Genomic DNA, 16172 nt, shown 5'->3' on the forward strand with positions numbered 1-16172 from the left:
ACAGATGCTCCCTAACCCTAGCACGTACTCCGTATGTCAAAATGGCAGCACCCTGTACAGATGGGCGCCGCCATTTTGACGTGATGGCCGTGCTGCGTCCAAATGGCATGGCGCGGCCATTACGTGCTGGCACCACTACAGGGCACTTGTGGCACCCTTTCAGCAGTGCTGAAAGGAGCTCCGAAACGGAGCTCCTTTTGCCGTGCATATCAGTGGTGTGGCTTTTACACAGCTGCGCCAGCAATACAGAAGAGAAAGGGGCCAAGTGGTGCCTTTCTCTCTCTCCCCGACGCTGTCGGGGTGTCCTTGGGGCATGAAGCCCCAAGGACACCCCTTTCCAGGGTGCGGGGAAGCAGCATTTTGCCGCTTCCCCAAGGCCTGGAAAAGCGGCGGATTGGGGCCTCTGGAGCTGCTGCTGTGGCCGCTGAGGCCCTGATCCATCGGGGAAAGGGGCAGGTGCAGGCCGCCCCAAAGGGGCGGTCTGTATCCCACCAATGTTAGAGTTAACAACTTTTTCATTCTATAGATATTACTTGGTAGGTTTCATTATGATTAATTCCTGGTTGTCTGCTTTACCACACCCACTCTCTTCCTGCATCACTCTCACGGTCAGGTACTTTCTCTCTTCTTGCCTCACTATTCATTATATCATCTGTTTGATTATGAACAAGTAATTGATAAGTAAAGCTACCTTATATGTTTTACAAGGAAGACTACTTATCTTTCTGCTGGACACTGGGTGCGTATAGGTCTGTGCGGGACTGAGTATTGTTCAGCTTCTGCTTTGCCAGTTTGATTACTCTGCCTAAGCAATCCATTACTATCACACACATTTCCCATCAAGTAACTCTATGATGAAAACAGCACTTTTAGTTGGAAGAAGTTGCTTTGAAACCTAGCAAAATCTAGATACCCACACATCTCTGTAAACATTTTAATAAGGTTTATTATATTTCCAGAAAGGTTAATTGTTTACAGCAGGTTTTTGAGCTACATTTTACATACTGTAATAAATATATAACAGTGTCTATGTTCAGTTCCATCGCACATTTGAAATTTAGAAGGAAAAAAAATAAAACCAATTGCACATTATATATAACATTCCCTTTTGTTTCATGAATGGTCATATCTAGGTGTAAACAAGATAGAGCGAGTCATTCCAGATGAGCTACACCCAAAACCAGTGGAAGGTTTCATGATGAACTGCAAAGGTCCTGGCAGTGAATACCTTTAAATAAAGAAGAAGAAGAAGAATGAGCGAGGGGGGGGAAAACAAGAATTCAACAAGTATCTTCATTTCAGCCAAATGTTTTGAGTCAACAACTCTGGACTCGTGCAGGTAAGGAAACTGTCAGACGTGTTGGTCCTCCAGATGTGTTGTTGTGGACTTTCACCCCTCCAGACCACCCTTTTTCTAGCCCCTGCACCATAAGGCAAGTTGCCACTCCTGGAACCCTCTGCTATTCCCCTTTTAACTAGGTTGTAAGGCACCCCTGAACATCAAAAAGATATCTGTTTTCCAAAACCAGAAGAAAATGTCTGCCCACTTCTATTTCTTTGCTTTTATATTTTTGGGATTTTTGGTAGTCATGTTGCTCTCAAAGAATCCCAGGGACAGAACACAGACAGAAAATAGACCCTTGGACCAGCTGCAGTTGCCCTCATGTCTCCAATAAGAAAACAGCCCACCATCACTACTCCCAGCAGTAACATAACAATACAGTCAGTCTTCAATATCCACAGATTCTGCATCCACAGATTCAGCCAACCACCGTTCAAAAATAATCATACACACACACACACACACACACACACACACACACACAATATCAAAAAGCAAGCATTTGTTTTCTTATTCTATATAAGGGACATGATTTTATTGCCCTATTGTATATAATGGGACAAGCATCCATGGAGTTTGGTATCCACAGGGGGGTCCTGGAATCAGTGGTTATGGAGAGCCCACTGTCCCTTTATTGACTTGCCCTAAAAAGTGAATACTTTACACATTGAGATTTAATTCACAGAAGATTGGATGCATATCAGGATAGTATCCTAAGGCCTTCCGATATATAGAGATATATTCTTTCCTTGTAACCTATCTTTAAGTTAGAATTCACCTTCACCTAGAAAACACAATTTTGAGGGAAACAGAAGGTATAGGAAACCATTATTATCCCCAACATTACTGTCTTGAAGTAGTGCCATTTTTAGACACATTTACTGGATAGTGTTTTGACATCAGTTATGACAAGAGACACAAACACCGCACCTCCATTCCCACCACATATCTGCTCACTTGTTGTGCTGCTTTTTACAGGCTAGACAACAACTACATTGCTGCCATCTTATGAGTCATTTAAAAGGTGTGTGCAGGGAGAATTTTAAAAATAAATCTCATGAACCTGTTCCCTCTATTTCCTCTCAAACTCTTGTCTTTTAAAAGGCAGTGAGCAAACTTACATATATTTGTCACTGTTACTACTTATTGCAATTGCTCAGGGTTTGGGAGAACACAAACAGTGAAAATTCTTCCATTACTCCAAAAATGAGTTATCGTTTGCACAAACCCCAACCTGAAAACACTGTTAATAAATTCTGATAAAACAGACTAAACTAGACTGTTACTTAATGAAGCTGTGACATAGCCAGCACCTCATTGTCATGATTTTTAGCAAACTGCTAATTTGCCATTCATCAATGACTTTCTCTGATTTATTTGCTTTAAAAAAAGCAGACTATATTAGCAGAAGCAGAACTTGAGTAAAATCTTACAAACAATAATTTATCATGAATTGTCTAATAATTGCCATTTAATCTATTTCTCATTATGGATGTACTATAATTATTTGCAGTTATTAGATAAATGCTCTAAAAGTACATAAAATAATACATACACTAAGTGGAAGCTGCGTAACGATGAATGCATTATGCTAGAATTGATTACAACTGCTGCACATAATAAAGCACTATTTAGAAAGTATTACATCAGTGTATAGAACCCTATTGATGGATGAATGCTCAGTATTCTGGAACAATCATGTTGATTAATCCTACAAAGTTACGAAGCAATGTCACAAGAGCGTACGATGGAATCAGACCACTGCTACCAAAAGCTTCTTGTGACTTTAATACAAACAAAAGCCCTGTTCTAGTGGGATGTTGTATACATTTAAAGTTTCCTTCCTGCCAGACCGAATCCAATGAAGTGTGTAAAATGGCAGCATTAGTGCCTAGGGCTGCATTCAAATACTATTAAACACCGTCACAGCCAATGGAGAGATCCCATTAAATTCAACGTATTATGGGTTAAGAAGGAACTCTGAGTTGTTCCAAGAGCTAAAAAGGAGAAAATGGACTCTTTGTTTAAAAAAAAATGGAGGGGGGGGGAGATATTAAGAAATGTTGCTGTCCTGACACATGAAATAGACTTTTTCACAGTATTTCATTAAACCATTTGCTAATAGATACATAATAGCTGCAGTGCATAAGATTGGTTTGATCTGATCATCTAAGTTCCATGATAATAATGCTCTCTTGTATAAATTATGAAAAGAAAAACAAGTCTTTGGGCATCACTGATCAATCAGCTAGGATTATTACGCAACTAGTGATAAAGTATTCAGCAAGCAAGTTTGTTTCCCCGTGGCAGAGTTATCTCTTCCCTAATACATGCTTCTTTTTTCCCAGCTGACATCAATTCATGTGAGACTGGTGGCAACATTTACATGATAGAATTGCAAGCACATTTCAGCTCCCAAGGATACCAATATCTATTGTCTCAAACAATCTCAAAGAGCTCAGTATAGCTTTGAAGAGGTTTGAATTTGTACTTGGCATTTAGTAATCCTATTTAGCAAATACTGTAGATGCAATCAGTGGGAATCAAAAGATAATCGTTACCCACAGGAATTAAAGAGGCAATTTCGGCAGTGAATCCTCCCAACCAGGACAGAAACATTGCAGAGCACAAGGCATATCTCTTCAATTTAGTGATTTTTATGTTTGTTTGTTCGTTTTAAAATAACTTGCTTTCTGTCCAAGAAAAAGTTCCTTTTATGAGGGCTTGGCTATCCCAAAGCCAGCATGGCCAAAATGGTTTTTAGAATGGAAATTTAAAAAGTGGATTTAGGGCAAGTTATCCACAAAATGAGGCTTATTCTCCTCCTCATAAACAACCCCAAATCTTCATTATTGTTATCTGTTTTTAGCAGCACAGGGTGAAGTGTGGCCTTCCAGATGTTACTGAATTGCAACTCCCAGCATCCCTCATCATTGGCTATCCCTGCTAGGGCTGCTAGGAGGTTCAGTCCGAAATCATCTGGTAGGCTGCATTGTCTGGTCTTGAGGCAGCCAAAGATATTAAAGTTAGGCTTCTGTGAATTACAGGTGGACCTGATTCTGTTGGCTTGTAGATTTATTTTAGATGATGAAAATTATCACATGGCTATTCAGACATCCAATCTGTAATCATTCTTTTTCACCTTGCACTAGTTTTAGAGACTTACCATTTTGATAATGCGGCTGCCTTTTATATGTTTTAGTGCCTCTCTTTCACACACATGCTGCCAAAGACAAGTGAAGCATCTGCTAAATAAAACGTTCTCAAGGCAAGTGTTTGAAGACATAGGAATAATTTTGTACCATACTGCTCCCTCCTGTGGTGGAAGCACTCCACAACTTAGCAAAGAGTAGAGCCAGGAGACTGGCAGAAGTACTACACCCAGAACTAGATGCTCTAGGATGAGGACTTGGGGTACAAAAATCCCTCCTAGCAGAGCAAGTGGCACCCTTCTGAATTTTAGCTGGGAAGGGGGGAGTCTCTTAAAGTGTGCATCATTTGGATGGCAGTGCTTTTGTGGTAGTTGTCTAGGCCAGAATGCATGCTAGTATAACAGATTCTAAGGAAAGCACCCCAATCCTTATGGTGCTTCTTTCTGAAAGGATTTAAAAGTACTCTCTGTTGAACTAGTCCAATGGTATTGACCCAGGCCATCTGATGTGGAATTAATTTCCAACAGTAGCCAATACAATGATTTTGAGAAAATGGGCTCTGAATTGAGGGAGTTCCTTTTAAGTAACGTTTCACTTCCTCTATGATTTTGTTTAATCCCCATTTAAGTGATATTTCAAATCAAGATTGGGAAACTCATCCTGAGGCCCTCAAGATATTATTCCAAATTCCAAGGTATTATTCCAAATTATCCAAATTACTCCAAATTCCATTATCCCATGCCATCATGCCTCCAACTGTCAGGAATGATGGAATCTGTAGACTAACATCATCTGGAATCCTACAGGTTCCCTACCACTGGTTTTAAAGCCAACATCTATCACTACAATGTGAAGCAATAAAATCTGTATGCTAGTTTCCCACTATGTGAAGAAATACTCCCCCACCCCCCTTTTCTTTGTCTGTTGAATCACTTAAGGGAACAAAAATCACCTTTGCCCTAAAGGAACAGAGATGCTCTATAGAGAATTAGTCAAGTCCAGTGATATTCCATTTTGCAAGGTTTTAAATCACTGAGGATCAATCCTTCTTCCGCCCTCCTCCAAATATTAACTTTTCATAGAGCAAAATATTGGCAATCTCCCTCTTTACTGACCCTGAGCTATAGGCAGCCATTCACAGGTTTAACCCAATGATTGCAATGCTTTCCACATAGAACAAGGTGCTTCTAAAACCACAAGCCCAGTCAGAAAACTCAATAATAATAATAATAATAAAAATAATAATAATAATAATAATAATAAGAGCAAAACCCTACAAGGCAGGGGAGAGTAGGTTTTCAATGCTATAACCAACTGAAAAGTGCCCTTATACTTGCTAAGAAGGTGTGTATGTTTCAAAATAAAAATAAAAAATAAACTTAGCCATGTGCTCCGTGAATCATTTTTTTGAAAAAACAAACATCAAAATGAGGTAATTCTCATATCAGAATAACAACTCTGGGTGTAATCATGTTAGCAGGCATAACTAAGCAAACACAGGTGGAAGCAGCAATGTAGGCTATGGGGGACAGTCAACCCTCAAGATTGATGGAGCCGCACTGAACCCCAGGAGCTTTGACATCTGAGTCACTTCCTGTTGAAAAAAAGGCTTCTCCTAGATCTAAAAAGGCCCAGGTAGAACAAAAAGTGGCAAAATTACTCCCAACACACACAGGAGCATTTGCAGACAAAAATATAAGGGCTACAAAAACAGCCCTGGGGCCTCATACAGTCCCTGCCCTGCACTTTCCCAACTCCAAGTGCTATATGCCTGCTATATTGAAGCTGCACTGGGACTATCAAATCCTTGCCATCCTGCATTATGGCCCTTCAGATGTTGCTGGACTGTAGTTCCATTATCCCTCACCAAAAGCTGCGCTGCCTACAGCTAATGGGACCAAAGTGGACAGCCACAAGGTGCCCACTCTGTTTCAGATTACAGCATTAGTGAAGAGAGTAGTGAAAGCACATTAAAACAGTAAGGACTCCAGTAAGTCGTGCTTTTAATGACTATAATATAGTTGTCTTGGTGTTTGTTTCTTGATCCTAAGAAGGCCTTTTCTCATATAGGCTGAAAAGCATTGGACTTTTTCTAAAAAAAAGAGGAAGAAATAAACGATAATCTCCAAGCACAAGGGCGCTTGTCTCCTGAATGTTTTCAGATTGTAAATTTTAAATGACACATTTTAAACATAGATTGTTTTAATTTTAAATGAGGTTAAATGTGTCTTGTTTTGTTCTTTAAAACTGATGTGTTTTTTCACTGATGTTGTGTTCTTAACTCAATGCACATTTGTTGGTCTGCTCTTGTTCCCGCCTCGATCCATAGGGAGAGATTGGTAAGAATAAACAAGTAAATAATGATGATGGTGTTGATGGTGGTGATGATGATGATAGAGCATGCCAATATCAGGGTAGCACCAATACCTTGTATTATCCCATTCAGGGTTAATTCCAGTGAGGGACCCTCTAGAATCGGCCGAGTATTTGTAAACCACTAGCAGGCACTGTTTACAAAGCTCGACTATTCGTTGGCAACACTGGAGCTGATCGGCAGTCACCACTTCTGTGCTTTTACTGAATATCGTCTCCCAGGAGCTCCTGTTGGCATGGAAACAGACATGACCTCATGTTTTCTGTCACAAATGGCAAGCTAAAAGCTTTACTGCTCTACATGAGAGATTTCGCCATGGAGAAGGAAGAGAAATAATGCATGACCTTGCCCACTTACAGTAAAGAGCCCACCCTATATCACCAGGCGATGGTGGGAAATATAAAATGCATATTAATAAGTTAACCTTGAGATTGAAAAAGCTATACAAGCCGGTTGTTCAGTGAGGGCCATGTGCCACAATCCTTTAGCGTTCCATACAAAAATGCCTTATTGACATGTTTTCAAATTATGTTTAATATAATGCAAGGACGTGGATCGAGGTTCAACCAACTATGTAAAGTTCCAAACCAGTTGCTAAAATAGAAACAAACTAGAATACAGAATTATGTTCATTGGCAAAACACAGACCTTGCATTGGAATATAAGAGCCTCCCAGACTGAAGTGTCCGGCAGACGGTCATTTTTCCTGAACTTGACCTTAACGTCTTATATTTGTTTCACAGGAAATGTTTCAGGTAATGCAAGGGATTGCCTCATGCAAAGAGCAAGAAGAGTAGACTGCTGCTCAATAGTGGTTATTTTTTTTCTGGTAAGCAGTGTTTTGAAGCCTCAATTGAAGCTTGCATTCTCTTGAGATTCCAATGGGATTCCAAATTGTTGGTCTAGAAACCCACATTATTGCCTTTGGCTGCATTCCTAAACACACTTACTAGTGGTATGTCCAACTGAACTTAAAGGAAAATTACTTCTGAGTAAACATGCTTAGGATGCACTACCAGCCTCTCTCAAACGGCAATGTGTTCTAGTGTGTCTTTCACAATATACACTCATAGCACTTGAATTTAACTACCATTGCTGCATCCTATGTTATCCTGTGGGAGTTGTAGTTTGGTAGAGCCAGCATAGTATAGAGGTTGGGACTAGGACTCTGGAGACCAAGGTTCAAATCCCCACTCAGCCATGGAAACCCACTGGGTGACCTTGTACAAGTCACATGCTCTCAGCCTCAGGGGAAGGCCATGGCAAATCTTCCTTGAACAAATCTTGCCAAGAAAGCCCTGTGATAGTTGCATAAGTCAGAAATGATTTGAAGGCACTCAACAATAACAACAGATACTAGAGCTCTGTGGCACAGAATCTGAAATAAATCATGAAACTACAAATTTCAGGATGCCATGGAATGGAGCCATGGCAGTTATAATAGTATTAAAATGTGATAAGACTATGAAAGAGGCTGTTTCAAAACTATCCTGATAAGCAGCATTTCCTAAATTCAGCCCAGTTCGGACAATTGTATCTCAGCGTAATAAAGTAAGATACATGCAAGCTTTCTCCCTGTACAGTGGCTCTGAAAATATGTGCAGTACCATTCTGGTATGTGAAGGACAATGTGATTTTTTTGGGTGGATCAAACAATATGAAATGTTTACATGGCACCAGTGCAGTTTGGGTGCCAACCACAAAAGAAAAATTAGCAGCTTCGAAATGTATAGATTAGACTCAGTTAACATGGAAGGTCAATTGGGGAAAGAAAAGAAACTTTTTAAGGAAGTCATTACATTTTCTTTTCCCAGCCAGCCTCCTTGAGCTCAGGAAGGCATGCATGCCTGGAATCTCAATTTATCTTTATGACAGCCCTGTGAGACTTATTAGAGAAAGAGGCAGTGGTCTACCCATGTCCATCCAGTGATTTTCATTGCAGAGGAAGGATTTAAATATGAGCTTCCCCAGTCAAAATCTACCATTCCACCTACTATTTCATGTTATTAGATTCCAAATTACAGTTGATGACTGAGATCCAAGTTAAGATCACTTCACAGGCACAAAAATCTAATGGGGGTCTCAAGCCAGTCACTGTCTCTCAAATCCAGCTATCTCACTGAAAAATATTCTAGAATAGAAAAATATTCTAAAATATTCAAACCAAATTTTTTTTTTTTAAAAAAAAGGGGGGGTTGAATGTCAAGAAGCTATGGCTAGCCCTGGCAAGATGAATCCTGGACTGACAGGAATCTTCAAGATTTGGGAACTGGGACATGTTTACATGGGCCAAATACAAAGTTCTTCCACCTCCATCCTCTCAGTGGGGACTCCAGACAAGTGCATGGCTCAAACTCCAGTTCTAGTGTGAACAGTCTGGACCATGTTAAGCCAGTTCAGCACCAAAGCCAGGATATATCCCTTTTATAATGGATTGAAATAATTCACCATGTGCTCTGGATGTTTGCAGAGGATCCCAGCTTTGTGATTGAAGCTGAGCAAATCATTCTATCCTCAGAGTTAGCAACTCACTGTGGTGGCAGTCATATCAGGCTGCACAGCTGGACACGTGCAAACAGCCACCCAGTGTTGCAGTGGTGGGCCCCAGATAACAGAGTGGGGAGGCTGTGGTAACTCCAGGGCTAATACTCCAGGTTGCTCTCAGATTATCCTGGCCTTTAGACACCATCCCAGTCTACTCAAAATCCACACATGACTGTTTTGCATAGGAAACATTTAATGCACAGGAAACAGCATTACCTGCCATCCACAGTTGGCCCACAGGTCAGTGGCTTCCTATTCCTGATTTAAACCCCAGCTACTTATGTTCAATGATATATGAGATGTCATGTTGGAATGTGTTTTAGAAACTGCATCCGCATTGGGGAAATAACCTGGCCGCTCTGGGCCCCACAACAAACTCCAGCTCCCAGAATTCCATAGCCTTAAGCCAGAAAGAGTTAAAGCAGCACCAAACCAGGTTATTTCCCCAATGTGGATGCAGCCAGAAACAGAGTTAACAGATTTCCAGTATCTCTTGATGCTGGTGATCAAAAGAGTGTTCTCAATCTTTTTTGTCCCAGATGTTTTGAACATCCATTCTCAAATACCCTAGCCAGCATGGCCAGTAATAAGGAACTCTGAGAGTGGAAGACCAAAATATTTGGCACAAAAAGTGAAGAACAACGAGTTTAGAAGCCTATAGCAAAGTAACAACACAAAAAAACAAACCCTACCAATCTTTTTGATCTCAATGCTGCACATTCAATAAAAGAGAAGGGGGATATGAATTCAAGCAAATTCATTATTGACAAAAAGTACTAAACCACTATCATGTCAGTATTGAGATTATGGAGACAAGTAGCCTGAGAAACATGGGATTAGTAAACAGTATTGCCAGAAACTATGAGAAAAACAACCCACAGCAGTGATAAAAAGAAAGGTTTGTGGTTTCAGTCAAGGAAAACCATGTGGGTTTCTGTATACACAGAGAGCTCTTACCCTGAATTGCAGAAACAGTTCCACAGCCCTTGGCCATGGCTCCATAGCAGGCGATTAAACACACGGTTAAAAAGTCGGTACAAATGTAAACATTCCACATCTGAAACTCTCCAGACACGCTGCAGAACTGAACGAATGCTTGCTTTTACAATATCTAAAACCTGAAAAAGGATTATATTAGACAAAAGAAAAAAGGTGATGAATACTTCTTTGTAAAAAAAAAAACTTGACTAATGATGTGTCAGTAAACTTCTAGGGGAGAATATATGTAAATGGCAGTACAGTAGTTTTAAAGTTGGGATTCTGTTATATGTTGCAACAATGGTCTGCAATTTTAAAAAAACTTTTATAAAACAAATGAGATCAGATCAAAATTTCACTTAAAACTGAATTTTTTTTTAAAAAAAATGTAATCCTTCAAGAAAGGGCATATATCCAATGATTAGTTCCAGCTAGAACAGATGAGTATAAGCAGGACTGTGGTAAATCTGCACTTGCCAAATTTCTGCTGGTTCAAGAGCATCACTCTAGTTGGGATTAACAAAGGGATTTAGGCATAGGTTTTTGAAGACAAGGCTACTCATAAGCAAAATATACAGATTTCAGCAAAACACCAAGTGAACTTTAGTTTCTCTGAACTGTGCTCCACAGCTAGTTTTTTGAATAGCACTCATTCTAGATAGGGTGCCCCTAGACCTGTTTTGCATCTCTCACATAAGCCAACTAAAAGCAGCACTCTAATAGGCTACAGGCTGCATGCCCCTCCTTATTTTTAAAAAAAAGTTTTGAAAAAATTGTTTTCCTTTGAAAAAAGAGAAAGCAACAAACATTTATCTGAATTTAATTGCATCATGTACTTTAAAAAAACAAATAGAAAGGACAACCTAACTGACAATAGACAAGGGGCAAGATAGTCAGTACACAGATTAGCAAACATATCTGTCAGAAACACTGTGCCATAGTGGTGCACTGGAACTTGGTGCATGGGAAAAATAACACACACACACACACACACACACACACACATATCCTCATGACAATCAGTACAGATGACACAGGTCCCAATCTGGTGTAAACTATTGTGATGACATAAGGCCAATTCAGCACCAAACCCATGTTATACCAGCCTTAAAATGAATTTTAAAAACTCACCTTTTGCTCCAGCTCTTCCCAGAAAATCCAGAGCCCTCCGGCGTGAGTCCAGGCAACTGTTCACATGCACCTCCTTTTGTGCCGTCCACCACTGCCACCACAGGTTGCTCTCTCTAAGGTCAGAAAGAGGCACCCAGCCATGAGAGTGACACTGAGTGCCTTGTTTTCAGCCTCAGGGAGAGTGATTCACAATAGCGGAGAAGACAGCAGGATGTGTATGTCAACAGCCACCTGGTATCACTCTGGAATGCCCAGGACAGCTTTGGGGGCCACATTAAGCCAGGCCTCTCCCAAGTATTCTTGCCCATGTGGATGCAAAGCAGGTTTGACACACACACTCCCCCCCCCCCCCAATATGAAACTGGGTGTCCCCAAACATTCTCTGTCAACCTAACTATCTTAAAGTTATTATTGTTAGGAGGAAGTGGGGAGCGAAAAAGCAATGAATACCATGTTTTTTTTGTGGGGTTTTCGGGCTATGTGGCCATGGTCTAGAAGATTTTCTTCCTGATGTTTCACCAGCATCTGTGGCTGGCATCTTCAGAGAATGCTTGCCTGGAAAAAGTGGGTCTATATATACTGTGTGAGCCTGGGAATGCTGCAACTCAATGGAGGAAAAGCAGGATATAAACCGAATTGATGAATAAATACCATATATATTTGTGTACAAGTTAACCTCATGTATAAGTCGAGGGAAGGTTTCAGGGTCAAAATCATGGATTTTGATATGACCCGTGGATAAGTTGAGGGTAAAACTTTGGAGGCTATAAGGAAGGATGGAAAGGGGGAAATGCCACTTCCATCCCTCCTTCTCCTTCTCTAGACGTCTCCCGACCACCTAACAATGATTCCCAGTTGCTGGAGGAGAGGTTTTAACATTAGATTGAGAAGGGAAACAAGCGGCATTAAATGAGGTGTTTTTCCCCATAGGAAGAGGCAGCTTGCAAATCAGACTGGAGAGGGAAGCAAGTGCTGTTAAGTGAAGTGTTTTTTCCATGGGAAGAAGAGGCTTGTAAATCGGACTGGGGAGGGAAGGAAGTAGTGTTAAATGGGGAGTTTCTTCCATGGGAAGAAAAGACTTACAAATCGTACTGGAAACCTCTTACACATCCACACAGAGGGGGGGGGGACCATGCCTCGGGACACCAAGAGTGGGGCATCAAGCTTGCTTGTTTTAGGACCTTTCTAACCAGTACCAGTTATTAACCCATATGTAAGTCAACCCAGGATTTTAGGGTCAATTTTGGGGCATACATTTCTTGACTTATAGTACTTATATACGGTAAATAAAATTGGGGCATGGATGAAAGCTGGCAGAAGAAAAGTATGCAGCTATTGTGTGTTTGCTGTTGCTTGAATATGTATCCTTAATTGTCATTTATTGACTAGTTTTAAGAATGAGCCAGGAGGGTGTAGTGGTTTGAGAGTTGCACCAGAACTCCCAGGTTTGAATGTTTGCTTGGCTTTGGAAACTCACTAGGTGACCTTGGGCAAGTCATACTCTGTCAGCTTCCATAGAAGAATAGGACACCCCCTGTGAAAAAATCTTGCAAATGGAACTCCATGATTTTGCCTTAAGGCTTCCATAATTCAGAAACAATTTGAAAGCATGCAATAACAACAATAAACAACTTTCTTATTTTCAAAGCTTCTATGCTGCTTTTCTATGTATAATGCTATCCAAGGAAGTAGTGCCATACTATATATATATCCACAGTCTCCACTGACTTCTATATGGCTTTCAGATGGACAGTTGGATAAGACCTCTTTAGTTTATTACTGAAAGCCATTGATTTATGGCATTAAAGGAAGACAGAATTGAAAAGACCCTCTCTATGTGTGTGTGTGTGAGAGAGAGAGAGAGAGAGAAAGAGACAGAAATACCGTCATTCCCTTTTTTAAATGTCCGTATTGAGCTTCTATTTAAAATTATGCTTGGCTAATAAGAGAGATGGTAAGTGAGAGGCAGTGGGAAAGCAGAGTACAAAAAACTGCAGTTGCTCTTATAAGAACTTTAATTTGTCTTCTCTCTGTACTCAAAAGAAAATTCATAACTTGATCTGGATCCAGCTAAAGCTATTCTACCCCATAAAATATTTCTTCCTTCTTAGTGCATACTGTGTTATTTTACAACCTGGTTAATGTAATATCTGAAGGCCTGATTTCTATGACTAAGTGACATGAAGCAGACATTTTAAAAGGACCATGTGGCCACTCAGACGTAGAAATCAACCCTGGGGATATATACAGATCTTGGAAGAGAATTTAAAACTATTCACATGAAACCAATTCCATCTGCCTTGGGATAGTAGCTACTTTATTTGAGTTCATTTCAGTGTTGACTAGAAGTTACTGACTCACTTCTTGCTATCATTAACGTATCAATTCCATTCTTCAGTAAATGAGGGTTAGAGGTTCATAGGCTAAACGCTAGACGATCAACTTCCACTCAAATCAAAATGTGAAACCGTAAGCATAAAAAGTTCACAGTGTCCATTTTCTGAATACAAGACTAATTGCGTATGAATTAAACTAACGGCTGATTTCAAGAAGTAGTGCCCTAAAGCACTGATTTTCTAAAAGTCATACAGCAAAAAGGCATGATAAATGAATACTTCTGAACTTCTTGTACAGACCAAAGAATGGATGGACAGACAGACAGATATCATGCTGCAGAAAAGCTAAGACATAATGGAAAGAATTATACACAATGAGTTTAGATTTACAAGGACAAAAGCCACTACACAATGTTTTATAGTTATATTTGCACTCCAACTCCTCTTTTTCAGAGAGTTTTAAAGAGAAATACAATTTGTTCCCAAATATGGAAGAACAATTACAAAAGAACACATACATGATTTATAAGTCCAATTTGCTATTAATTTCCTCCCCAAAAAATCCTTCTTTGTAACTTTGCCAGACAAATATTATCCAAATCTCTCTCTCTCTCTCTCTCTCTCTCTCTCATTGATATTCTACCTTTCTCCTGGGATGGAACCCAACGCAACTTACAATAAATTAAAATAAGGTTCCGTTATTTTATTTTACAAAAGTTAAAACAAATAAACAACAGTATGATTATTTTGGGAAAAATGCAGTTAAAACACATGTTAAAATAAAAGATAATATAACATAAAATGTAATGTAATAAAAGACAGCATAACATAAAACTGAATGGGAAGTTTGCAAACAACCTTTTAGAACATTACAATGCAAACTACCCACAAACACATAACATGTGTGTCCATAAGAAAACCTTGCTTACATGATCTATCTTTGAAAGAGCCATGTCTCTTGTCATTTCCATGTCATTACTTGTGAAAGAGATCCATTGACCCAGGGCTGGGTCTGCTCATACAGGATTCACATTAAGTCTTTTTATCTTATTATATTCATATTCCACCTCCCACCAAAGGAGCTCAACAAGGTATTTATTTGTTTATTGTATTTATATCCAGCTCTTCACAGTCCTCCTCTTCATTTTTCCTCCCATAAGGTATTAGTGTTATATAGTGGTTTGAGTGTTGCACTAGGACTCTGAAGACCAGGGTTCAAATCCCACCTCAGCCACAGAAACACACTGGGTGACCTTGGGCAAGTCACAATCTCTCAGCCTCAGAGGAAGGTATTGACAAACTCCTTCTGAATAAATCTTACCAAGAAAACCCTGTGATAAGTTCATGTTAGAGTCACCACAGGTTGGAAATCACTTGAAGGCACACAACAACAATAAGCAGGATAAAAACCTTTAACAACAACCATGTCAAATGAGTTAGGTTGAGAGATATGGGCTGGTTCAAGGCCCTCCAGTGATGTAAGCCTGAGGGCAGAAAAATGTCTAATTAACAATTTGTAAGTTGCTCTGATAGCCTTTTGGCTGAAGAGCGGGGTATAAATAAATATTATTATTATATTATCTGTGCCTGAATAGGGATTTGAAACTGAATCTTTACAGTTTTAGTCAAACATTTTTGCATCCATACCACACTGGCTCAGCACTTCAGTGTGGAAGGGAGTGCATAAATCCTGGGATTTGCTCCCACAGGTCTTGCATATATTGACCCTTTGGGGGGGAGGCAGCAAAAACCTTCTTCTTGTTTATTCAACTTTACAATGTAACCCTTGCATTGCTGCTTGCCTACACATAACATCCAAAACCACCACCATTTATCCAAACATTTTAATGCTTTCTAATAATTGTAAGTGTGGCATCATACACTCCTTTTATTCAAATTATTTTTTTTAATATTTATTATTTATATACACCAGCAAGTAATGGGGCCAAAACGTATCTACATGAGATTTTATGCAATTGCTGGGCACACTCATTAACTACATTCCTTTGACAAATTGCTTTAGATATGTTTGTGATTTGCATCTGCTCTTTTTCCCCCTTTTCCCCTAAATAGTTTGTTCCTGCTACCATCTAGACCACTCGATTTCAGATCAAGCCGAGCTTTGCACACACGTGTCACATTTGGAAATTCTTAAGCTACAACATCAATGTCAATAGTTAAGCCATTTGCCCTTAAAAAAGACTCTGATTGTTCACAGAGGTTAGGATTAAACATACGGAGAAGCCTACAGCAAGTTGCTGCTGCCAAAAGAAGTTGAGAGCTCACCAACGCTTCAGGTAATATCAGCCCCCTGA

The 16172-nt window shown here is 39.8% G+C and overlaps 1 protein-coding gene across 8 annotated transcripts in view; it reads right to left on the minus strand.

Annotated features, from left to right (window-relative positions):
* Positions 1–920: 920 nt before the first annotated feature.
* Positions 921–16172, minus strand: part of TTLL7 (tubulin tyrosine ligase like 7) — a 104891-nt gene continuing 89639 nt past the window's right edge. For 7 of the 8 annotated variants that reach the window (XM_042463366.1, XM_042463364.1, XM_042463365.1 and 4 more), the window contains 3 exons: positions 10370–10530; positions 6922–7095; positions 921–1228 (listed from right to left, as the gene is read on the minus strand). In XM_042463366.1, coding sequence (XP_042319300.1) covers positions 1114–1228; positions 6922–7095; positions 10370–10530 — 450 coding nt within the window. In that variant the 3' untranslated portion in view covers positions 921–1113. The remainder of the gene's footprint in view (positions 1229–6921; positions 7096–10369; positions 10531–16172) is intronic. The other variant, XM_042463369.1, reaches the window with a different exon arrangement.

Source organism: Sceloporus undulatus, chromosome 4, assembly GCF_019175285.1.
Source record: "Sceloporus undulatus isolate JIND9_A2432 ecotype Alabama chromosome 4, SceUnd_v1.1, whole genome shotgun sequence".
Lineage (NCBI taxonomy): Eukaryota > Metazoa > Chordata > Lepidosauria > Squamata > Phrynosomatidae > Sceloporus > Sceloporus undulatus.